Source organism: Emydura macquarii, unplaced genomic scaffold (genome assembly GCF_026122565.2).
Source record: "Emydura macquarii macquarii isolate MOO-44397 ecotype Brisbane River unplaced genomic scaffold, CSIRO-AGI_Emac_v2 contig_1790, whole genome shotgun sequence".
Lineage (NCBI taxonomy): Eukaryota > Metazoa > Chordata > Testudines > Chelidae > Emydura > Emydura macquarii.
This window is the reverse complement of record NW_027131927.1, coordinates 21,728,480-21,755,268: the sequence shown is the minus strand read 5'-3', so window position 1 is coordinate 21,755,268 and position 26,789 is coordinate 21,728,480. Positions and strand designations below refer to the sequence as shown.

Sequence of the window (26,789 nt, the reverse complement as noted above, 5' to 3'; positions counted from 1 at the left end):
CTTGCTGATGACTTCAGTACAGTGGGCATAGCACTATTGCTCTCAGGTGCCATGAGAGCTGTGGATGGATTTGCTCAGAAGAATTTGTCCCCTGGTTAGGAAATGCGAATATTTTATGATCAGCGATGCTGTTTCACAAAATTAGTTACCAAGGTGGGTTTCAAAAAAACAAAGGTTAGGGCCAGAATTACATTTTAACAAATTAAATGTTAAACTAAATAATTGTTCTTTCCAGTCTTGACAGGCAGGATATTCTTTAAAAAGCATCAATGTTTCTAGGTTTCATGTTGCTGAAGTGGAGTGGAGTTGGGCAACTACCTCAAAAATGTTTCCATGAATATATTCCTTTTAATAAAAAGTGATATCTCTCCAACTGTGTTTATGATCTGTAAGATTCATTTTCTTCAGTGTTCTAGCAAATGAATTTACTGATAGGAACGATCATGGAAACAGCACATTTCACATATTAGAAAAAACTCTTGGAGCAAATTTTGAACTGGCAACTTGATTCTAAAAGCAGCATGTATCCAGTAAGGGCATGGAAACAATACCACCTCATCTGTGTAACCAATCAAAACTAGCTAACACACTAAATGTTGATCATCGAATAATCAATTAAGTTCTTACAAATACATGAAATTATTTGCTGAATAATTCTTTAACAAAACTTAAACATTTGAGTTGCTTATGGACTATTTACAAACTCCAGCTAAAATATTTGTTCATTATTCACTCAGCTGTGTTGTGGACTATGATATTTGCATTTTGGTAGGCCAATGGTTTTCAGCCTTTTTGCAGGGGCGGACCCCTTAAAAATTTCAAATGAAGGTGCAGACCTCTTTGGGAATCTTAAGCATAGTTCACAGACCCCCCCAGGGGGGCCACAGACCACAGGTTGAAAACCACTGTACTACACTATTAGGCCAACGGTTTCCCACTGTACTGTGGCTTGAAAGAAAAGCCTCTCTGTGTGACATCACAATGTCACATGCAGCATGATTGTGACTTACATTATCTAAACAGAGGGGGGAATGTCATATGGGCTGAATTATAAAGAACATGATAAACAAAAATGAATATACACACAAACTCAGACGTGTCATTAAGGGAATAAATGTCTAAATTGGATTTTCTAAGGCTCTCAGGATAAGTTAGATTTGTTCAGGTTATTTAGCATTTGCTGAACTGTTCAGTAACCCAAAGCCTAGCTTCAAATGTATTTCTTAATCTCCTTCCTCATTAGTCACTAGAAGGATGGAGACAAAAAGCAGAAGGGCTGTCATTTTCAAAGCCTTGTACAAAAATAAATCAATGTTGTTCTCCTGACAGGTCCGAAAATATCTTGAACAGTCCATTGTAAATTTCATGTTTCATTTGTACGTTTCAATAGAAAGAGTTAGTCCCAGTTGCCAAAGTTTACTTCTCAGTCAGATTCAAGGGTGAGTTAAGTTTAAGTCCCCCTGCCTGAATATCTCCATGCAGTATCCTCTCATTCAGATTTGTTTATAAATCTCTCTTTGAATGAAATGCATTGGGGGTGGGCAGAAAAAAAAAGGAACAGCTCAATTTAGACATTTCAAAGGGCTCATCTGGGATGTTATCTACATGCACAGGACTCCACTGTCATGTTGGGGTAGACCTTAAGCACCACGTTCTTATTTTCATCAAAGAATAGGATGCTGAGAGAAGACATTTTGTCAGGAACGCAGCAAGGCTCAGGAATACCAGGGATGACCCCAACTGCTCTCACTATGCTCTGGATGGTGGCATGGTTTGATGGCTTCAAGGCCTGCAAGAAGGAAGAACAAGAAGAGAATGAAAACACATGCATGTTAAAATAAAGCTGAATAGCTTACATGGGAAGTATTTGGGACAAAATATAGCCAGTTCCCTGAAGAATGACAGCGATGAGCCAAAAGGGCTGGCTAGGGGAAGCAATTCTGAGACCTCTTTCAAAGACTGTTCTCAATTGTCATAGTATATCCCTTGGGATATCTTCAAGGAATACCAACTTGGATTAATTTTACAGGCCGCTGGGTGTCACTATTGCTCTACGATTCAGCTAGAGCTTTTCTTACTCTGAAGAAGGTGGCCCTTCTTCCATGAAGTGCCTTTTCAAGAGACACAGCCCATCGCAGGGCAAAAGTTGCATGAGAAACGTATAGACCAAAACATTTTGTGTTGATGGAAATGGTGGTGTAAATTAGTTTAATTTAATTAATTAGTTTATTCTGAACAGCAGTGTAAATAAAAAGGCAGCAAGTCTTGCAGCAGTCCAGTTGGCTGCAAAACAAATGGAACTTACATGATGAGCAGGAGAAAGGTGTGTGTGGCAGGGAAAGCAAGTAACCATTAGGTGTAAGGAGGAGGGGGGAGGCATGTGTTATGCTAGGTGACACTACACCCTCATGTTAATCTTTTTCTTATTATCTTTCACTATCTTCCACTCCATTGACATGGAAATGTAACCTTTTTTGCATGCCCCTCATATACCAAATCAGTGCAAGTTACAATATACACAGACATTTCTGATAAATGTACTTCTGATTGGTAACCTACACCATCATTTTGTATCGTTGCACAACTCTCCCCAAAGAATTCCATGAGTATTACATCTATTTACACTAAGGCAAAATTCTGTTCTCAGTCACTGGTATAAACTTGAAGGTACCCGGAATTACATTTCTACAACTGAGAGCAGAATTTGGCCCACTGACTATAACTAGAAAACAAAATTGACCAATCAGCTAACTTCATTGTCTGAGATGAATAAACAAATTTAGAACAAGACTTAAACTATACTTTCATTTTCAGTAACCTAAGTAGCAGTAGTAGTAACTCAGGTAAACACAGTAATACAACAAAAACCCAAGAATAATACAATTTTATATTGATACGATTTTATATTGATAAGAAAGATGTTTAGAACTTCATTTTATAATTCATCTCAAATTTAAAGCCTGGGACCCACAGAATTAAAAATACTTCTAAGCAAATGCAAGTATACAACAAGGGTCAGTGGGCCAGATATTCAGAGTCTGCGATTTTCCTGACACAAAAGACAGAATTTGTGTCTGCAGAAATTAGGCACAGGATTAGACATCTAACTACCTAATTTGCAGGCCCAAATAACTTTCTATGGAAAAAGCACAGAAACAATTGGGAGATTCTGGCTCATTATGTCAGTTGCAGAGCATGACAATTTAGTTAAAAAGATCAGCTTGTAGTTATGTTGGTGATGTGCATGGATCTCCAACCTGCCTACATTTAAGCAATGCCACATGTATTTTTTTGCTTTCTTTTAGAGGCAGATGATCCTTAAATTCCAAGCAAAATGAATCAGAATGGACATTTTCTATATCATGTTGCTGGAACTATTCTCAGCAAGGATAGGAACCATTTGACAAAAGATTCAAAAAGATCCATTTAGACACATTCCACCATTTTTTTTTTGCTTAGTGTTAACATAATCCAAATGTTTTTCTTCTCCAGATAAGGGAATCTATTCCCACACTGTAAGAGACTGAGCAATATATAGGACCAATCCTGAGCTCCCTTAACTCCACTTTAAGGTAATTAGATTTGAGCGCTCTAAGACTCACAATTACAAACGTATTTAGGCACCTAACTTCCACCGAAATCAATGGGAGTTAAGCACCTTACTGCCTTTAAGAGCCTGGGCCTCTGAGTCTTGCAAGACGCACTCGGCATCTACCAGCCACAAAACTCTTTTTGAAGCACAAGAGTTTCGTAAAATTCTCTGTTTAATTTCTCGCAGTAAGGTTCATTATTATGATTTTAAATAGAACCAAAACTACAACAGACCTCCATGTCCCCAGCGCAATAAAGCATGATGCAGTGCATAAAAAGCCATGCATTCTAATAAGTCCCCTCTTTACAGCTTTAAGCCAAATATGGCTGAAAAGGGACAGCTCAAAAGTACAATTACCAGACAAGTAGATCCTGCAGCGAGACAGCTTTTTTAAGAGCGACCATGATTTCCTCTGCAACATTTTATAGAGCTTTTTAAAATTTCAGTGCTCCCACAACCTAAGATTTTTTTTGTATAGATTGTGATGTCAGAAAGCAGGTGATAGTAAGGTTAAGGCAGTGTTTTACTCTTGTTCCATACACAGATCTCAATGAGCAATCTGCACAAAAATCAAAGGGCGCATATAGCCCTAGGGTTTCTGTTGCTCTCACCAAAAATTAACAAGAATCCTATTACTGATAAAATATCCATGATGTCTATTGGACTGGAATTGAAAATTGGTTTCCACGTGCCATCTTTTGGCTCAGCTTTTTATTAGGCCCCCTGAACGGCTCTTCAGATAGAGAGCGTGTGCGATCACAAACCAGCAGGGACTGCTCACCCTCACTGAAATGGGGTCTAAGGTGGCAGCCATTCTGCACTAGGAATGCTCCTCCACTGGCTGGAGGAGGGGAAGTGAAAATTAATTGGTTCTAACAAAGCTGGTATTTGATGTTTTATTTTAATTTCCTAAAGCCTTTGCATTTCCCCCCACGCTTATGGTTTCCTTTGGTCAACTGTGAAACTACCATCTATAAACATGTCATACAAACGAGGAGAGCAGTCATTCACCAGTTTATGGTACAAAGCCTGTCCTTAATAGCGGCGGTTTTAGTTCAGCTAAATCAGTAGATCTGACTCCATTTGGGTAGGGTTTTAAACTCAAATCCTTGGCTGCTCACGTTGGGTGGAGAACTGAGGTAGACAGTTGCATCTCAGTAAAACTGAATTGAGCAGATTAAAGTACACTTTTGTTTACAGGATTGATTTGGAAGGGGCTTGGAGTAAAGGATTCCCCTTGACATGAGTAGGAGCTCTGGGTGTAGTGGATCATTGTCTGGTGAAAGGTCTCGGTAAGTGTCGATATTATTTGGTACTGAGTTGATCACACCTATTTTCTTCAATAGCTGAAACCTCTTGTGCGTTACCCTCTAGCCCACAGAGAATACACAGCCCTTAAATCTTAAGGGTGGGATTTTCAAAAGATGCTCAGGCTTGGGCTACCTTGGCTTCCATTAAAGTCAAGGGTCAACTTCACTGGCAGCAGAGTCAGGCCAAGGCTGAGCATTTTAAAAATCCAAGCTGAAAGGGTTAACCTGGCATATACCCTGCATAGGGCGCATTAGATCATCTTTACCTCCAGGCAGCCTGTTCTCGCTGGTTCATACTAATGAAAAGCAGGCTGGATCGCACATGAGATTTTCTATTCAAGTGGGAGTGGCGTAAGGGAAAAACCCAGTAACCTCCAAATGGCCAAATCTGTGAACGAGGCCAGCTGTGGTTAGGGCTGCACCTGCTAAGCTGCACGCATCCTTGGGAGACTTGCTGCCCAGTTGAATTTCATTATAGATGCATTAGTAGTGGAGAGAATGATGTCAGCTCCAAACTTTCATTCCTGACCTGGGAGAGGGTCTGTCTGGCCTATATGCTCTATGGTATTCTGCAAGTTCAGCACATGTGGCTTTGACAGCACTCAAACCATCTAATTGAAACAGGGAGAGGAGAGGGTAGGGCCTGGAATTTGGGGGTGTTGTGGGGGGGAGGCAGAGGAAAAGGGAGGGAGGGCAAGAGGCACATCTTTTGTTAATTACCCACTAGGTTTGTCAACTTTAGCAGCAATGCTAGATGGAGTTCAGTTCTCCTTCACTGAGTGGCCGCTATATAGCCGAAAGCACAACTGAATTTTTGGTGTTATCTGACAGCTATAGCATCAGTGTGCAAATGCACAGCTCTCATTAATGTCAACAGGAGTCATGTGCATGGATCAAGAGTACTAGATGACTCTACAGCTGCCTGTTTCTCTTTGTCTTGTTTTGAATTTTCATCCTCACTAGAAAAGAAAAGTGGATTTTGTTTTACATGGTGCAAATTGTATTTCACACTGCACATGTGCACAACAGGCACAGTTTGGATCCCAGAATCAATCAGAATCTACTGTTGACTTTCATGGAAACAGACACATGACACTGTCACCTACTTTCATAATAAACTAGATATACTCCCTTTGTACACAGGGAAAGGTATTCAAAGGTCATGTTTAAGTTTACATTAAAGACTCAATCCTATATTCCTCATTGCAGCCCAAAAGTGGAAGTTTTGTATGCTTAAGAAATGCAGGATCAAGCCATGCATTTTTGACAAGCCTTTTCAAATATGTTTAGAGGTGAAGGATGGTTTTGTGGTTAAGGCACGGGACTTGGATTCATGAGATGTGAGTTTAGTTCATGATCATTACAGACTTCCTGTGTGACCTTGGACAAGTCATTTAATCTCTCTGCACCTCATCTACCTACTTGTAAAATGGGGATAGTAGTCCTTCCTTTGCCCGTCTCATCTATTTAGACTTCAAGGTTTTTCCAAGGCAAGTACTTTCTCTCACTTGTTTATACTGGGCCTAACACAGTGGGGTCCCAATCTCAGTTGGGAACTCAAGGCAAACTATAATACATATAATAACTAACAACAGTTACAGTGAAATACATTTAGTTTTAACATCCAAATTAAGACCTGATATAACTGAGCTCAACCCTTAGTGGAATCACACCTGCTTTCACTCAGCATTAATTTGACGCCAAATGTTTGAAGACTGTTAATAAACCACTGTGGTTTGTCAGGTGAATTGGCAAAAGATGGGGAATCCTCTCAGAGGTCTGGGGTAAGCATACTGTCTCTCTTTAGCTTCTCTAAACATCAAATAGCAACTTTGTTAGAACCAATTAACCTTCACTTCCCCTCCTTATGAAGCATTCCTTAGACCCTGGTTCAGTGATGGTGAGCAATCCCTGATTCGATAATGTCTTGCACCTCGTGTAGTGATTTACTCTAGTGCAGTGAGTACAAACCGGTACTGATAGTAAAATGATCAAATCAGAATTGGCGGTTTGCATTTGCTTTTCACTACAAGGGGTGCAAGGCCATGGGAATCTGACCCTCAGTTTGTGAAGTGTTTTGGGGCACTTCAAGGATGCAAGGTGCGACATGAAAAAGGTGCTGTGTAAAGAAAGAACATGTTCTTACTACCCTTTCTATTTTCTGGGGTTTGGCAGTTTGTGTGTCTGTATAAAAGTGCTTCTCTTTTACCTTTGGATGTCCATATTTTTTAAAATTATATCATAAATCCTTATAGGAAACTTGTTTTCTTCATTATATTAATAGGTATTTAGCAGCAACTGTGGATGAAATTTTCAGAAGCTCTCCACATTGGCCTAACCCTTGACTTCAGTGGGAGCAAAGCCGGCAATGCATGCTCCTGACGCTCTCACTGTGCACTTATGGTGTACTTACGCATATTTTTGCAAAAGTCATTTGTTGTTGAAGGTGCATGTTCTTATGCATATGAAATTTGACCCAAAGCCACTGAAGTCAATGAAAAGACTCCTATTGACTTCAATGGACTTTGAATCAGGCCCATTTTGAATATGTGCCATTCACCTGCTGCACCACATAGGCTCCCTCTTATCAAGTCACCATGGTCCCATCAGGTGAGTACACGTTTTTGTATGGGCACCAATTTTGAAATGGCATTTTACTTGCTGGATGTGAACTGTTACACTCCACCAAGGACTGAGCTAGTCGTCACTGGGAGTTGAAGGCCCAGATGTTCAAAGGCATTTAGGCACACAGCTTTCATTTAAATTAACGTGAGTTAGGTGCCTAAATATATTTGAGGATCTGGAGTCCTGCAGAAGGGACCCCTAAGTAGGGACTTTTTTATCGAGACACAAAACATGATCCAAAGCACATAAAAGACAGTAGCAGATTTCCAGTGGGTTTCAGATCAGTCTTATACAGAATAACTGGCAGTTTAAAATTTTTTTCATTGTTTGTTTTACTTCTTTCAAAATATCCATCTGTTTGCCCATATTACATGGTTCACAACATGCACCCATTCATTTAAAACGTAAAGCGCTTTCAAGCATAAGAAGCAGTTGAAATAAGTAGTTTAAAAATTATTTTTGTTTTTGCATTCCTGTAAATTAAAACAGCCACACTGATCTATTTCAAATATCGCTACATACATTAATTATTTGCTCTTGGGCCAAGGTCAATCCCCAGAGCAAATTTTTACAGTGAATTTAAAGCCCTTATAAACAAGGTTGAAATTGGAAGTGCTGACACAACCTTAACCAGAGCTATGAACAGGGCATTACAATAACGTAATGTCCTTAAAGTTAATATGGAAAAAGTCCCAGTCAAATTGCTGTTAAAGTTAAGGGTCTGTTTCAAACCCATATGTGGGGATACAGATATGACAGAGCATGGATGCTATCAACCACAGAATGCAAGGCAGAGCTGCAGACTGCAAGAGGCTGAAAAAAGACCCTGTAGAACGTTTTACTACCATTGAAAAACAGTTTTGTTGTCAATATCTTTTATTGGACCAGCTTCTGTGGTGAAAGAGACAAGTCTTTGCGCTCCACAGGGCTCTTCTTTAGGTCATGGTGGAGCTTGAAAGCCTGTCTCTTCCACCAACAGAAGTTGGTCCAATTAAAGAGGTTACCTCTCCCACCTGTTCTCTCCAATTACAAATCGTTCTGTTTTCCTTCTGAACTCTCGGCAAAGGCACAAAACAAAAGCCAGCCCTTACAGTTTTAGAGTCTGATCCTGCAAATCTTCATTCAGGGTCGCAGTTTCCATGAAACCAACATTGAAAAAGGACACCATTCGGATAGAATCCCAAACTTCCACACCAATTTGAAGTCATTTTGCTTTCAATGCTGACAATTAGTTACATGAAAAATAGAAAATGGTGATGATAAAGCTATGGTAAGAACAGCAAACCCTAAATCGACTGAAGTTTCCAGTAGGAATAATTTGTGTGTCATCCCTCCCTCCCCATTTGGATCTTTGTTACATATTGCATTCCACTATGGGGCCTTGGTAGGCTGGGAGATGTGGGAATGACCTCTAGTGGAGCTACACCAGAAATAAATGTATAGACTCTCAGGCTCTAAGGTCAGAAGGGACCAATATGATCATCTAGTCTGACCTCCTACACAATGCAGGCCACAGACCCTCACCCACCCACTCCTGTAATAAACCTCTGACCTATGACTGAGTTATTAAAGTCCTCAAATCATGGTTTAAAGACTTTAAGGTACAGAGAATCCACCAGCAAGTGAGCTGTGCCCATGCTACAGAGGAAGGTGAAACACCCCCAGAGCCTTTGCCAATCTGCCCTGGGGGACAATTCCTTCCCGCTCCCAAATATGGCAATCAGTTAAACCCTGAGCATTTGGGCAAGACTCACCAGCCAGACACCCAAGAAAGAATTCTCTGTAATAACTCAGAACCCAGCCAATCTAACATCCCTGCTCAGGCCGTTGGCATATCTATCACCAGTAGTCAAAGATCAGTCAATTGCCAAACTAGGCTGTCCCATCATACCATCCCCTCCATAAATTTATCAAGCTCAGTTTTGAAGCAAGCTAGGTTTTTTTGCCCCCACTGCTCCTCTATTCCAGAACTTCACTCCTCTGATGGTTAGAAACCTGCATCTAATTTCAAATCTAAAGTTCCTGATAGCCAGTTTATATCCATTAGTTCTTGCGTCCACATTGGTGCTGAACTTAAATAATTCCTCTCCCTCCCTGGTATTTAGCCCTCTGATGTATTTATAGAAAGCAATCATAGCTCCCCTCAACCTCCTTTTGGTTAGGCTAAACAAGCCAAGCTCTTTGAGTCTCCTCTCATAAGGCAGTTTTTCCATTTCGCAGATCAACTTAGTAGCCCTTCTCTGCACCTGTTCCAGTTTGAATTCATCTTTCTTAAACAAGGGGGACCAGAACTGCACACAGTATTCCAGATGAGGTCTCACCAGTGCCTTGTACAACAGTACTAACACCTCCCTATCTCTATTGGAAATACTCATCTGATGCATCCAAGGACCACATTAGCTTTTTTCACGGCCACATCACACTGGTGGCTCATAGTCATCCTGTGATCAACCAATACACCCAGGTCCTTGTCCTCCTCTATCCCTGCCAACTGATGCGTACCCGGCTTATAGCAGAAATTCTTGTTTTTAGTCCCTAAATGTATGACCTTGCACTTTCCACTATTAAATTTCATCCTATTTCTATTACTCCAGTTGACAAGGTCATCCAGATCTTCCTGTACGATATCCCGATCCTTCTCTGTATTGGCAATACCTCCCTACTTTGTGTCATCCGCAAACTTTATTAGCACATTTCCACTTTTTGTGCCAAGGTCAGGAATAAAAAGGTTAAATAAGATTGGTCCCAAAACTGATCCCTGAGGAACTCCACTAGTAACCTCACTCCAGCCTGACAGTTCACCTTTCAGTATGACCCGTTGTAGTCTCCCCGTTAACCAGTTCTTTATATACCTTTCAATTTTCATATTAATCCCCATCTTTTCCAATTTAACTAATAATTCCCCATATGGAACCATATCAAATGCCTTACTGAAATCTAGGTAAATTAGATCCACTGCATTCTCTTTGTCTAAAAAAATCTGTTATCTTCTCAAAAAAGGAGATCAGGTTGGTCTGGCATGATCTATCTTTTGTAAAGCCATGTTGTATTTTATCCTAATTACCGTTAACCTCGATGTCCTTAACTGCTTTCTCTTTCAACATTTTTTTCAATACCTTGCATACTACTGAGATCAAACTAACAGGCCTGTAGTTACCCAGATCACTTTTTTCCCTTTCTTAAACATAGGAACTATGTTAGCAATTCTCCAGTCATATGGTACAGCCCCTAAGTTTACAGATTCATTAAAAATCCTTGTTAATAGGCTTGCAATTTGGTCCATTGATTTCAAGAAGCCAAGCTCATGCATCAGTTTTGGGACCAGATCACGTAACCTTTGCTCACCGGAGAAATCCTTACTCATATACCGTAGTCTCAAAGCCATAGGGGCAACTCTGGAGTAAGGGTTTCAGGATCAGGACCCTTGTGCTTATATGGATGGCATTGCACAGAGGATGCAGCTCTTCTTTAGCAGATGACTGTCATGATTTTTATTTAATTAGTTCCTTGGCTGATACTCAGAGTCCCATCTACTTCTAGGACTCCACAAACTCACCCTCTCAGAACAGCTTTAGAGCCCCATCCTGCAAATATTTACTACCATACATAGCACTTACTGTTCTGAGTAGTCCCATTCATTGATTTCTACTAGGTCTAACTCAGTGTGGTACCCACTACATTTGGTCATAAGTGTTTGCAGGATCGGTCCTTTATTATGCTTGGTTAAACTGGATGGTCACTAGTTCACACATTATTATTACCCAATAAACGTTTGGATTCTGGACAAAAAATAATTCTTCTATATAACTTTGATTTTCTATCGTTGCATAAATCAATTCTCACTTCTTGCTAGCTATTTTAACAACAACTCCTTAAAGAACAGATACCAAATATTACTTGTTTATGACATTCTAGAGCTTAATAGAAGTCAAGTTGGATTTTACTGATGTAAAAAAACACGCAGTTCATAAAACCTAGATGTGTTTTTATGGAGATAGGACAGTGTAAAAAAAGATACTGTACCTTTGGAATGGGGAATTGGCATTCACCTGAGCAGTAATATGCATCAAAGGATTTAGGGGAAATAATCCATTCGCTCCAGCCAATGTCTGCAAAATCCACTTTGAGATAGCGCCGCGCACAGTATCTTGGTTCGTTCCATTGCTTCCTTCTTGCCTTCTTCAAGGTTTGCTCGTCAAACTGAAGAGTCTGGCTCTTCTGGTGGTTGTTCTTTCTCTGCTTTTTCTTACTCTTTGTCCTCTCTGCCAGCCGTGGCTGGAGGGTTTTGTAGGGTTTCCTGTCTTCCCATCCCTCATCCTCATTGTACTGGTACTCGGCACCTGGGAGCTCATTGTTCTGCAAGGGCAACAGGATGTTGGTGGAACGTTTCTGTCGCTGTTCACCAAGGCTGCTCTTCAAGTGGCTGCCTGGTCTGGGAAAGCCCTCAACCAGGGAATTTCGGGGTCCTTGCAAACTAGAAATAACACTCTCTGGTTCTGAAATAGCAGAATCATTGGCATACACCAGGATGTAAGGTTCATAGCTGGATGGCATCCTCCTCCAGGAATAACGGCCTGTTGAGGCCATTTTCACACCAATCAGAAGTTCATCGTTCTGTTTTGCCTCACTCAAGACATGAGTAATGTCCTTCCACTGCCAAGAAAGGACATCCCGATAAGCAGTGGAAACATTTATTAGAAAATGTCCCAGGGTCCGAGTTTGGTTCCCATCAGAAGGAAAGCTCAACACTGAGAGGTCTATTTGAATTTCAGGTTTCCTGTGTCCATGACGAGAGCAGCCTCCAGATCGGGGACAACTCCAAGTAGCATTTATTAAGTCCCCAATGTAATAATGCAATGAAGCTGACAAGATATTTTCAGACTTGGTTAGGGAAGTCAGATTAAAAACATGCGGCTCTTTGCTTCCAGGGCTCCCTAGAAGAATAAATATTTACATGAGAACACAGGAAATTCTAACACCCAGAAAGACCAAAGGGCCAGTGTTTCCTGTTGCTGTGTTATTACATTCACTAATCCCATGGAAAATTACTCATTGACATTAATGGGAGCAGGAGCAGGCCATTATTTTTGAATATACAATCCCCACACAGTCCTCCCCATCCTGCGTTTGGTTTTAAAGAACAGAGTTTACTGTTCATTTCTCACTGGCCAAGTGTCTGCATCAAAGAAACTACAACAGCAACTAGCAGTTTTGTAGGCAACCTCTGGAGAGAGACCAAGGACTGAATGAAACTAGTCAGGTACTTATACATCATTAGAATATTAGCGTGCCTAGCACATATCAATGAACACATCCACACTGCACCCTTCTGAGGTCAGGAAGCAAACAATGTCACAGGAAGCATGACTGCTTAAAAGGATACACTGAAGACTGCAGAGAACATCCAGGAATTTGACAGCCAGGAGTATTTTTTTAATTTGTGTATATTTAACATGTGTGAAAATGGCTAGTTTGGCATCCCTCAGAACAAATGTTAGAGGTATGGCATGGGCAGTTGCAATTTAGACCTTATCCAAAACCCACTGAAGTCAATAGAAAGACTCCTAGTTGACTTCATTGGGCTTTGGATCAGTCTTTTTAAGCTTCAATGCATCAATTTACCAGTGTGCTGTAACCCTAACATCTTCCTACCATGCTTGTAGAGAATCAGCTAGAACTCAGAATTGTGCTCAATTCCCAGCTTTATCACAGACTTTCTTGTGTGACCTCAGGCAAGTCACTTAGGCAGGGATTATCAAAAGTGCCTTATTGAGTTAGGCACCCAAATCCCATTGAATTTCAATGGCTCCTTTGAAAAGTCCATCCTTAAGCTCTCCACACCTCAGTTCCTATCTGTAAAATAGGGGCAATACCTTTTTATCTCTATTTTTTGTTTAGTGTTTAGTTGTCATTCAGAAACGTAAGTGTATAATGTGCCTGGATAATTGCTTATATAAACTGGGATGTGTTATATTTCCTTTCTCAAAATATTGTAAACTTCAAAAACTAAAACAAACAACCAAACAAAAACGTAAAGGTAAGCGCTTTAGGTGGTCTGCTACATCAGGGCCCATGCACAGTCTATACACCATGTAAATCCCACTCAGAATAGAACCACAGTGCTGGCCCTTTTAAACAGGATAAATTTCACCTTGTATTTTTATAAATTGGCTGGAGCACTACATGTCCACTGGGAGAGAGATTGGAATAGAAGCAACTTCAAAATTAGGAGAATAATCAAAAAGCAAACCTAAATAAAAAAAGCATGCCTCAAAAAAAGTTGTCAAAAAAAGACAAGCAAAAGTTTTTATCTTTAGTTCCACCAGCCCAGGAAAGTACATCAGAACCCACAGTATGGTCATTTTAAGGCTTGGGTAAGGCAATAAGAAAAGAAATATTTCTGCACAACTGGCTAATCCATGACATGGTATTTTACAGATCTTTATGAGAAGTTAATGGCATTCTGACAGCATCCTGGCTTTATTTCAGACCACTGTCCATAGCATAAGCTTTCTTCCAGAATACGCAGGCCACATTTTGACCCAATGCATTAAATTATGTCACATTTCAAGCTGCAGGAGTCAAAAACAACCAGTGCGCATGTTTTAGAGATAGGGAGAGGCTGCTAAAGAAGTATCAAGATAAGAAACAAGGTGTTAATTAGAAAAGACATCCATCTTATTGGAGTGAAAGGGTGAAACACACCCTCTTTCCTGTATGCATAATCAACAAGGTAACAAACCAAGGGCAATAATTCCATATAGCCACAGTGTTACTGTGCCAGTGAGCAGGTCCTGTGAAAAGGAGGGTTTCCATGGCTGTGAAACTAGAGAGGTCAGTCTAACCACAGGTATCTCCCACAATCCAAAGACACACTTACCACAGGGGCCCTGAGTCACCAGGGCATTTAAGATTGTGTTTTGATTCTAAGCATTAAAGTGACTCCACTGAGTCACAATCAGCAACAGCAGGTTTTCCTTTAAAAAGTTCTATGCTCTGATTGCGATTATGTCTATATTGGTCAAACTGGCAGAAATAGAGATTCTAGTGTTAAGAAACACCAGAGAGCTGTAAAACTGGGCTGTATGGAAAATTCAGCTATAGTGGAACATGTATATATGCAATAGGCCCCAAAAGGACTGGAAACAAACCAACACATTAGAAAAATAAGGGAACATTACATTAAAACCTTCTTTGACATCATGGCATGTCAACCTTCTCAAGAGTCTCAGGAGGGATTTTAGTTTACAGAGTTCTGAAAGAGCTCTTTCATCTAAAAGGCTGACAAAAATAAAATCCAGAGGTGCCTATGTAAATAGGGATGAGCAGCTCTTTGGATAAAGATAATTATTGCTGATATGAACCTTTTGCATGAGCACTTCAAACTGTACACAAATCAACCCTTTTTCCCCCCCTCTGAGGTTCCAAAAAGTTTTGGTTTTCTGGGGGGATGTGGAATTCTGGGCTTCCAGGTTCTGATTGGCAATGCCAAAATTGCCAGTAAAGTCTGAATAAAGCCAGCAAATGAAGTAAAAAACACATCTAGCCCACTTCTTTCACATTTTTTGATAATAGAGCAGAAAAGGTTTAGGTAAAACAGGGTTCAGTGCAGTTAAGGGATGGAAAACACCTATTCTATTATGTTCACTGTTCTTCAAAGGCAAAGAAAATTAGTTCATGCAAATTTCTGACCCAGCAGGAAGAATTGAGAATCTCATGCAGACAAGAACCTGTTTTCACACGCTTTCCTGCCCGATTTTGTAGATTCGAGATGTTCAGATAGGTCAACTTCCAGGTGGCAAGATTAACTGAACTAAACTGAAGAATGTTTAGCGATTTACCTCATTTGTATCTATTAATCATTCCCTGAAGATGTGGTTTTTCAATAGATTAGATACTACTTTATTTTATTATACAAACAAGACAGGCACAGTCTCTTCCTACTTGTCTGAGCAGCACCTAGTACCTGAGCATCTGATCTCCAGTGGAGGTCTGTAGTCACTGTGGTCATGTAAATAAGAAATAAATATACACATAATTAAGTACATCAGTCTATTCATAGGTACACTTATGTTATCATGATTGGATCTGTTGTATGAGTTTAGTTTCACATGCAGAATCACAAGCTTTGATTTTGGATTTTAACAATTCTATTCATAACAAAAACAGTGACAGTTCAGAATCTAGGAACTAAAGAATATAGAAACACAAATTAATCTGCTCTTGTTTTAAAAAAAAGCAAAACCAACTGGCTTGTGATTGACAAGAGAGGGGCAATATGTATTTTGATTAACAAGCAAATCCAGACAAGCAATTCTTGCACGCTTACTTAAAAAAAAACAAAATTACCATCAAACGTCACATGCTACCAGTAGATGGTGCTGCTTTCATACAGCCTAGTTAAAGAAAGACTTCAACTAAATAATTCAGTTTCCTACCTACATGTAACTCATGCAGGCTGATTATTAGCTATTGTCACTGATATGTTATGTATTGGTTTTAGAATTAGATTAAAACAAAAATACACAAAAATGTGTGTTATGGTTTGACATCACTTGGGAACAGAGTCAAATTCAACAACAGGGATTACTGACTTCAATGCATGGGAAGCGGACAAATTAAAACAACCCCCTCTGGAGAATCAACAAAGGATGAAGATTTAAAAGAGGGTTTAACCACAAGTTACCTGATCCCGCAACTTTTTCTCATGTAAAACACTCATTGATTTCACAATGAGTCTGCAACACTGAAACCCAAAGAAAATAAGCTACTAAGCACCTGCTCCCACAAACACTACAATTCAAAATACTGCTTAAAGTCAAGAGCTGCTGAGGAGCATGTTACAGAATGTGGAGGTCTTGTAGGATTTTTCTTCTTTATACAGTCATGGACCAGATCAGACTTTGGTGTAAATCAGCCTTTCTCCCTACAGACTTCAATAGAGTTAGACTGATTTACACCAGCTGAGGATTTGGCCTTTATCACATGAATAACAACAAAGAAAATTGTTATTTATTGAAAAATAAATATAATTTTTTTAAACTGACACCTTGGGCCTGACTCCCATTTACACAGTGGTTTAAATGAAATTAGGCCTAATAATATCAGTTAGCGCTTATCATCAGTTGATCTCAAAGCAGCTAATAGAGTTCAGGTGTCCTGAGTCCCAGTACAGTGCTCTATCCACTACGCCACACTGTCCCCTCCCAATAAGAGGATTTTACATACAGTATATAACCTACTTAACTGAAACTTGAAACAGCAGTCTATGTCTCTGAAAGAAAATCATTCTACAGGTAAAAAAGCTAAGCACTATCAAGTGATGGCATCATTAACAGTCCTCTGATAGGCTTTCCATATCAAACAACATAGTGCAACAATGCACTGCCTATTTGCATTGTCCTTCCCTGTTGCCATTCAGAGCATTTTGTGCTGAAGTGTGAAAGCCTAGACTGCCAGTGATGGGCCTGGTGTCCAACGGCCCTGACTTTCTCTTAGGGAGGGCATGCGGGGAGATGTTTTATAATGGTTGGGCATTACTGCATTGACCCTGATAATCAGAGGGAAAGATCAGTTTATTGGCTGAAAATGTGGAACCAGACCTTCTCTCCTCAGTTGCGCAAATGCCATCAGTCTGACCTGGCAGCATTATATACTCACTTGGCATAGGTTAAGTAATTGCGCAAGGTGCAGTGGACAATCAGGTCCATGATGTCCAGTGAGCAATAAACACACAGACCATTTTATCCCCCTGCCAGCCTGTTGGGCAACAGATTTCCACCACAAACTCAATCTGCATTCACTGGGCTCGATCCCCAGGCTTTACTCGGGCAAAGTCCTGCTAACTCCAGTGGCCTAACTTTATATTAGGACAGCATGCACATGCAGGCATCTGGTGATAAGGAGCATAAGAGGAAGATCAAGATTTAAGGAGGCAAAAAATATCAAGGCAAAAATGTGGAAGTAACGGTACTGTATATGAAACCAACTATGGCACCTAGATACAAGGTCAGATTTAAAAGGAGAGGACTGCTCCCATTAAGGCACCTAAAATGAAGGGGCCAGATTTTGCTACTGAATGCTGAGCACTTTGGAAAATCAGGCCGTATGGGTTTCAGCCCCTTGTAAATTGCAATGGATAAGACAGACTGTGAACACACTTTTTATTATTTGCATTGGGGCAGCATGTAAGCCTCAGTCACAGGCCAGGGCCACGTTGTGGCAGACACCGTACAAACACACTTTATTGCTTATATTATATCCTATGGCGGCAGACATAGTCCAATCACTAGGGCATCAGACTCACCTGGTCTTAACTCCTAGCTCTCTACTGACTCACCCACTGTGTGACCGCAGACAAGTCATTTAACGTCTTTGTCTCGGTTTTCCTGTGTCAAATCCTGACCTCAGTGATATCAATGGCAAAGCTCCCATGGAGCTGGGATCGCCCCCCCCCTTTCTGTAAGAGTGCAGGTGATGGAGCTCCACAAAGATGGGTAAGCCTTGAGAGACCTATAGCAGGAAGGCTCCCTCTAAGTTACTACATAGGTACATATTCTCTGTGGTTAGTGAGACACACTTACAGCCACCACCCTTAATCCAGTTAGCATTTGCCTTCAGTTACTACACAGTGGTATCAGAGATGCTAGTGGAGGTACCCATACTTTGAAGGGAAAGCATACCACTGATGGCACTGTGCGGTACCTTTTGATAAATGCCAGTTCTTTGATGGTGACCACTGTGCTTTTGCTTCCTCCCACAAGTACCCACAGCTGTTTGTGTTGCCTACTACCATTACTGGCATAAAAAGTATTTTTTAAAAGGCAGCATGCCTGCAAAAACTGACATCACCAGCATAAACATGTATTCATGTTACAAGGGGCATTCCCAGGCATCAATAAGCTGGAACCAGTCCACTAACATATGGTGTGTTTACCTTTATAGAGGATATAGTGACATTTTTATGGACTGCCAAATCTATCCCATGGGTGAAAAAGGATGCAATAATGAGGGCTATTTAGCTATACAGTCGTCATTAGCCATAGTTTAAATTAGATATTAAAGCAGTGCACTTGCACCAGTATATAGTTAAGAATGTATCAGCATTTCCATTATAAAACCCTGTTTTCATGGGTTCACAGCACAACTGAGCTGAAACTTGGAACAGAAGGTCTCAGGCCAGGAACACAATTTTTTATGCCAAATTTCTTTCACCCTTAACCTGACCCTATCCCTTCCTATTAACCTTCTCCCAAACTCCCCTATTAATTTAGATATTTTTAAATTATGCATGTAAAAATATAAAACTTTCCAATTTTTTAAAAACATGCTCAGCACTAGATTCATTTTTTTTAAAGAAAATGTTAGGCTATAATATAGATAATGTTTTAATTCCAGGCTGATACCTGGAATTAAAAAGCCTACCCTTCTATAAAAGTTATAATAACTTTAATAAAAACTTTGAAAAGCAATGAACATGCATACTCAGTAATTAATTTACATGAGGCGTTTTATGACTGGAATGATTTTCATACGCATCTTACACGTTGTAAATGTACTGTGTAGTGAGTAAATTATATGTCTTTTATATATTAAACACAGAGGTTATACCGGCTCTGAAAGTAATATATAGTTTATACCCATCCATGAACTATGGACTTCTTTCTTTAAAAGATTTGTTTCAGTAAATGGGTTCAATACTGTAATCCACATATAAAGTAACTGCAGTGTGTGTGTGTGTGTGTGTGTGTGTGTGTGTGTGTGTGTGTAGATATATATATCTATTCAATCATCTGTAAAAGTGGATAAATAGATTTTTATGCCTGGACTTGTGGATTTTCATCCCAGTTTCATAAGGGTGATTTTATCTGCTCTTTGACAGATACACATAAACATATAAGGCCTGATTCTCCTCTTGTTTACAGCAATGTAATTATATTTGCAGTGTAATTATTTACACCTCTGTGAGAAGAATATCAGACCCATAGCAAGTGTACTGTATTGTAGTGTAAAGAGTAATATCAGAAAACTGGTTAAATGATGTTTTTTTCAGCTAGATAAAACATAGGACCTGATTCTCCTATCACCTATATTGGTGAAAGTCAGGACTAAATCCACTGAAGTCAATGGAGTTACATCAATCAATAAATCCAGTCAAGTAAGATCAGAATCTACACCTGCCATAGCAAATTCTGGGCATGATCCTGCAAGCCCTCGTCCTGTGTAACGCTTATCAATTTCCAAGCATAGATGGTTTATAGCACCAGGCCCAGTGTTGCTAACTCATAACATCGCACCTTTCACGTTTCTTATGCGAAGAACCTTATTTTGTCTGTATTTCATTTGAAGTGCTGTGACTCAAAGGGTCGCTAGCATCTCTCTCTTTCTCTCTCTCTCTCTCTATATATAAAATGAGTCACACTTCTGTCGGAATATATTCAATAGCTACTGTTGCAAATGACCCCTGAAAAAGTAGAGTAGAGTTTTCTTTATTTTGTTTTTCAGTCTGACTGCAATTAATGATTAGTTAGTTTCAATATACACAGTTTCCCTGATTGTTTGTGTGGGTGTTTCATACCACAACAAAGGAAAGGAAAACAGTCTTAAAATAGGAAAAGGTGGTTGTAAAACCACAAAAATTGGCGCAGAGGCAGATGGAATATCTGAAATTACTTTAAACACATTTTTTAAAAACTGACTCCATTTTAAGTTGATGGTATTCTCTTTAATGATGCAATGGTTTTAGTCTGCATTTCAGAAGTCCGATCTTCCAGGGTTGATAACTCAGACATTTGTTCTGGGTTGTAACTTTGCATTCAGGGTCAGAGTCTCAGGTGGTGGAAATCAGTATCGTTCCATTGAAATAAATTAAGCTACACCAATTTACACCAGTGGAAGATCTGGTCCCCTAGTGCATTTAAAAACCTGATAAAAGGAATCAGGTGGGTTTTTTGTTTGGTTGTTTTTTTTTATAGTTTTTTCTCTCCCCTCTCCTTTCTTTCTTCTTCTTACAAATGTGACTGCTACAGCACCTAACTAGCACTAAGAAACGGGCATCCATTAAGTTAAAATCAAGTTTACATGTCAAGCTTATGCTCACAAAACTCAGGAAATTTGCAGTTATAGCTGAAGTACTGTTCTTAATCTATCCCTTTTTATGCTTAAATCTTCTAGCTCATGTGGTATGTAGACAGCTCACTCTTGTGATGTTCTGAGACAAAGAACTATAAGCCTTATTCTTAGATTCTTCTTCTGGCAAAATTTGTCTGAAACAAATGTGTTTTACCTGAGCAAGGACTGCAGATTTCATCCCATAAATATGTCACTATAATCAGTTTCTGATGGCTCGCTAGTGTACAGTCTGATCTAGCTGAACTGAAAATCAATGGCTGAACATCCATTCATTGACTCCTATACAGGATCAACCTCATACACAGGAAGAATCAAGATTAACTCAATTCAAGTCAGTGAGAGGAAATTGCGCCAGAACACAATTTGACGTATTCTCACATATATTTAATTTAGTTCATTGTTTTTACTTGTGATGGACTTTTAAGGTTCCTACTGAGTGATGTAAAAACTGAACAATTAACTTATACATTTATTTAATGGTATTTTTTAAATTACTTTTATTTGCCTAAATGAAAAAAGAATACATGAAGCAAAATCTAAATCAGAAGTGAAAAACAACTAAGTAATTCAGGCCATTTCTCTGCCACTGTATTATCCCCTGTAAGCAAAGGATTTCAGTTCAGTGTAGGGTGGACTTTTCAATCCTAACTTCCTTAGTCACTTCTGAAAACTCCATCTGTACGCGGCAAAGTTTTCATTTTACAATAATCATTTTGCTTGTTTTCATTACTTATTTTTTCATCCGTATTTTCAACTGCCCTTGTCATTTTGTAAAATTACAGCTTTCGAAAGTGATGCCCTTTCTTTTGTTTGGCTAAAAGATTGGTAGCATTTCTTGCGTTTGGACAATTTTTGGACTCATTAGACTACATATGTTATCTTTATAAAGTCCAGAATGTTTGTCAGCTGGGTTGGTTGGGAAATCAAGCAGAGAACTTTGTCACATGTCATCAATATTGTATAGTAACCAAAAGTTCTTAATGAAGGTAAAGTGTTGTGGACAGCAAGGTTTTAAGAAATGCCATATGTCTTCTCATTTCTCATTAGCTATTTCTGATAATCGTGTTTTCAGAAAAATTATTCTACCTCCTGAAAACGTGGGGTTAAATTTCTCAGTTACACTATAAATTAGATCAGTGGAAATGTCTTTTTCTGAACTCTTGCTCTAGTCCTATTGAGGGCCTCATTCCATCCTCATTACTCACACAGGCAAAATTGCACAGATTTCCATAAGAGCTTTATTGGTCTCATAAGTATAGGATCGATTCCTAAGAGGCTTATCAGTTAGGGATATTATTATAAATTACTGCGGGAACAGTGGCAACGAGGTCAGTACTGTCATATGAACAAGGATGGATAAAAAAAGAGAAGCAGAGTTGAAATTTAAAGAGAATGTCTAACAATCTGAGGACAGAATCTGGAACCAAAACAGCTCAAAACGGAAATACAGTCAGTGTCCTAATTCCACTGCATTATTAGCCAAGCATTAATCACTTTTAACCTTAAGTAAATATAAGAATTCCCCCTCCTCGCCACATCCTTCCCCATCATTTGAGCTAAGGTTTTGGCAAAACTGCAAGTTTCTGCCATCAATAACCTTACAAATGAGTGGGTGCATCCTAAGGGAAGGGAAAGACAACCCTAAGTGGTTAAATATTTTGCATAAATACTTATAAAAGTGTCAGAAAACTCATAATCACTTCACATTTATTGCTTTGGCACTTGAACTGTGAAACTATTTGGGGAGGCGGAAAGGGGCTAGTGACCAGTGTGTTCATAGGACTGCTGCCACTCACAGTCAAGTAACAGTATAAATATAATCAGAGAGCCCGCACAGATGGGATTTCAACCAAAGGCCTTCTAGGGTTAGAACAATAAATACCTTTAATCAGGTGTGCTTAAAGGAGCAAATATCACTCAGCCTGGATTGTACCAGTCCCTTTTTCAGTGTATTTTAGAATCAGGCCATGTGCATCAATAGGAAACATTTAGAAGGCTGTAGCCTTCTGCATATGAAGACTAATTTTAGGAAAGGGACCATGTTTTAAAAATGGTAGGAGAGTCAGGATTTAAAGTAGGTATTCTCTGTCCCTCAGCACCTATGGGAACAGCTTAATTGGAACAATGTAAGGAAATCTTTACATACCCTCAGGTCCACATGCTCTGGAACCAACAGATTTAGGGCATGCAACACTTATTATGGGGTGCCCTGGACAGAACAACTCCCAGTAGTATATAAGTAGGGAATGTTCTCAGGATTGGGCTTTAAATCTCTTGCTCTCAGAGGAATTTGGCTGTTCACAGTAGTTTGCACTATGCCCAGTGTTTGCAGAATCAGGTCCTTATCAACTGTAGTAAATCAGACTTCTTAAAGTGTCTATAGCAAGGCACATGTCGCAGGGATGGAGACATTTAATGGAATACAATAGGTTGGAGCCACAACTCTACATTTCAAGTTTCCATCATTTATTTTTGACAACTACATATTAAAATCCCCCGAAATGACCAGATAGCCAATCAATCAGGAACAGATTATACTTTTTCCTCTTTGCCATTAAAGTTTGTTTCTTTTGGTATGCTGTCTTGGATTGCCAATTTACACACTGGCTTGAGCAAGCAGGATACAATTTCCAAAAGCATCTACGTGACTTCAGAGCCCGAGTCCCACTGACGTGCTTTGAAAAAATTGGCTTCACTTCAGAACAGCAAAGATGTGCAATTTTTCAAGCTTTTATTTTTTTCTTTAAAGATCTTAGTTAAAAAAAAATCCAGCCCATCAACCATGTGCTACTTCATAGTAAGAAACTAACTGCAAAGGACACAAAGCCAACAAGTAGTGTCAAAATAGGCACTGTGGATTTTTTCCCCTCCTTAGACAGATATTCTCTGATAAGAAGCGACTTTCAATTCTGATAGGAGTGTTTCAGTCTAAAGCCGAAGCCCCTATTATGCCAATTAAAAGAGATGAACCCTACTTAACAGTGCTCCTGTGGAGTAAATTATTCCATATGTGCAATTGTACTTAAACTAAAATAATCTTCCTCTTTCTGTATTTGCCACTAAATAGACCTTTGCTGCAATCAACTTTAAGTAATTGTATTTCTATCTCTCGCTGCCTGAAAGACCCCAGAGCCACTTTACAGTCCTATTATATGCAAAACGTTCCTTGAGTTCAATGGAAGTTATATTCATAGAACAGCCACAGGGAAAACCCTTTATATGAGTTAAACAGTACAACTTAATTTACAGTGCAACTTCAACTAGCTGAAATTTCCTGTTATCTTGTTATGAAAGTCATGTCCCCTACTGCCTGTTAATTACATGGAAAATCCCCCCAATTATACAAATCCTTGATTAGCCAAAATCCCCCATGACATTTGGTTAATCAGGGCTGTACTGTATCACACATGGCACTCAGCTACCAGAGGGATAGGAGCATTTGCAATATAAACATATATAGCTAGAACAAAATGGATAAAACATGAAGTAAACCATCTATCCAAGGCAGTATACACATAAAGTCAGAAGACATATTAGCATATGTGTAGGGAGCACTACTTGTTTGTTTCTTTCACCTTCAAGTTACAGTCCCCGGAGTTTCCTGTCAGTTTAAACATGATGTACTCTAAGGTCCCAATTCTGCAAAGACTCATGCACATACTGAAGTTAGGCACGGGCATAAGGCTTTGCAGAGTTGGCGCCTATTTCATTCTCCAGCGTAGGCTCATTTTAAACTAGATGCTTTCTGTAACTGTAAGTCCTGAAACGTCTTGCAGTTTGCAGTGCAACAGCCAAATGCTTGCAGGCAATCCTAAAGCTTTCAGAAATTGAAATGTGCAATTTCAGTTTGGTTTGACAGGGTAAATCAGGGCAGCTAGAAAAAGAGGATTTTTTGCATTGAAAAGTGTAAATGGCATATTAACTGTAAATGCCATTTGGCCAGTAAAGCTCCAGTGTGTATTATCATCATATATTATCATCATCTGAAGGCTTTCACTGATGAAAGGATTTTGCAGGAGCTGTGCATGTTAGAGCTTTTGGGAAATGTCTTTTCAGACAGAGAAAGAACATTATCAGCACCTTAAAAATTATGGGCCCAATCCAGTCCCCATTAAGGTCACTGGCGAAACTCCTATTGAATTCTACAGGGCAGGATCATTTATTTAAGTTTCTTGACATTTCCTTAACTAGACCTGCAAACAAGTGTTGTCAATTTGACATTATATATAATTATATATAAATATATATAATTATATATATTATTATATATAAATATATATTATATATAAAGAGCTTATTTTGGGCATGGGATGTTTTTATTAAGCAATAACCTGATCTGTGTTGAAACAGGCTGATTAACCTCTGCATTTTCTGAAAGAGGAGCACCCCTCTCTAAACTCATGTAGGATCCACTGATACGCACGTATCATCGCAATTATTATAACTAAAGTACTGCTAGAAAGTCTTTGGCACAGCTAGAAGATCCCTGGCACACAGGTATTGCACGGCCAGCCCTGCAAAACACACACACCAATTCTCCCCCCCCCCCAAAGAAAAAGGAATCTCGGACTGTAGGTAAAGTGTTTCCATATGCAGCTTCGCTGCTTTTTTTCCCCTTCGGGTTATTCTCAGTTTGCAGACCTGCAGGCTTCCCCAAGGGCTCATACCCAGTGCAACAGCTGCTGCATTTTCCCCAGCCTCTTTGCACGAAGCGTCAGTTGCATTTCCAATGACCATGCAGTCAGCTACACAAACAGCCTTCCTCTCATTCCCCCACGAGAAGTCACAACCACAGCAGATACCAAGCCTCAGTGGGAAGGAAGGGGAGATTCCCAGGTTCGGGGAGGGGAGTCACACTAAGGCAGCGTTAGAACTCGCTGTCTCTTGGAACGAGGCTGCCCCGGGCTGTGTCTCACTCAGCGCGAAGCGCTGTCTTGCATTGGACCAACTCCTGCGGGCGAGGGGGACACGCTTTAGCGCTTGCACCGCGCTCCTGGCACCTCAGACGGGGCGCGTGCGTGTGTTTCCCTCCTCCAGAGCGTCCTCGCTGTTGACAGCCCGCAAGACACAACGTTCAGAGAGACTCGCCCCGAGCCCCAAAGCACCTTCCTTCGCTCAGGGAGGAAGCCAAGGATGACGGGCGGGCTCGGGGCAGGAGCTGAGCCCCTGCACCCGGGGCGGCGCGGGGCACGGGTCGAGAGGCAGGGGCTGAGCCGGCTGCGGCTCCGTACTCACCCGCTGCCCGGGCTCGGAAGCTGCGCACCGTGTTGCCCTCCCGGAGGTGCAGCTGGTGGAGGCTGGAGAGCTCCTGGCGCTGGGCGGCGGCCTCGGCGCTGTACTTGCCGTAGAGCCGGAGCATGTGTTCCGAGACCTTGTCGCCGGGCTGCAGCACGGGGCCGTCGTCACCTGCCGCCCTGACTCGGCCGCCCGCGGCTCTTCCCAGGGCAGCTTTCCTCCGCAGCCCGACCAGGTGAGCTCGCAGCAGGTCCCCCAGCGCCAAGCACAGGCAGCTCCAGCCGAGGCAGAGGCACAGCAGCCAGCGGGGCGACGCAGCCATCCTGCCCGCCCGCTCCCTTCTCCCTCAGGAAAAAACCCCTTCCCTCCCTCCCACCACCCCCGAGCCCACGGGAAACCAGCCCGGGACGGAGCTTCCCCCGCAGCCGGCGGTGCCCGGACCTCGCAGCTCGCAGAGGTGCCTATGGCTCGGTGCAAACTGCTGGAGACAGGAGGCTTTAAAACAAAAATGCATGCAAAAAAAAAAAAAAAAAAAAAAAAAAAGGGGGGGGGGGGATAGGAAAGCTAATCCCCACGGAACACGCTCGCCCTTCCCGGTGTGCAATCAGCGTGGGGGTGGGGTGCCCCCCGTCCTCTGTGCAGGTGGGGGGTTGTGGTGATGATTGCAGGCGGGTTAGGAGGTGGTGCTGCGGCGGCGGAGCGGGGACAGTGTCTTGCAATTTTGCAGCCCCCTTGGCATGCTCCCGCTCGCCTCGCTCCGGCTGTGAAGGGTGCAGGGCTCAGCCTGGCGGAGTTTTGTGGCGTGCGCGCGAGTCCCAGCTCCGGCCCGGGGCTGAGCCGTGTCATCCGCAGCCAATCGCGCCGCCTTCTCGGTCGGAGCCGGCTGCAAGTGAGCA

At 40.9% G+C, this 26,789-nt stretch overlaps 1 protein-coding gene across 1 annotated transcript; it reads right to left on the bottom strand.

The window, feature by feature from the left end:
- Positions 1–1,296: 1,296 nt before the first annotated feature.
- Positions 1,297–26,215, bottom strand: BMP3 (bone morphogenetic protein 3). The gene is made up of 3 exons (XM_067557385.1): positions 25,894–26,215; positions 11,551–12,461; positions 1,297–1,789 (listed from the first exon to the last, which is right to left on the bottom strand). The coding sequence occupies exons 1-3, from the start codon at positions 26,213–26,215 to the stop codon at positions 1,598–1,600; spliced, it is 1,425 nt and encodes a 474-aa protein (XP_067413486.1). The 3' UTR covers positions 1,297–1,597.
- Positions 26,216–26,789: the final 574 nt, after the last annotated feature.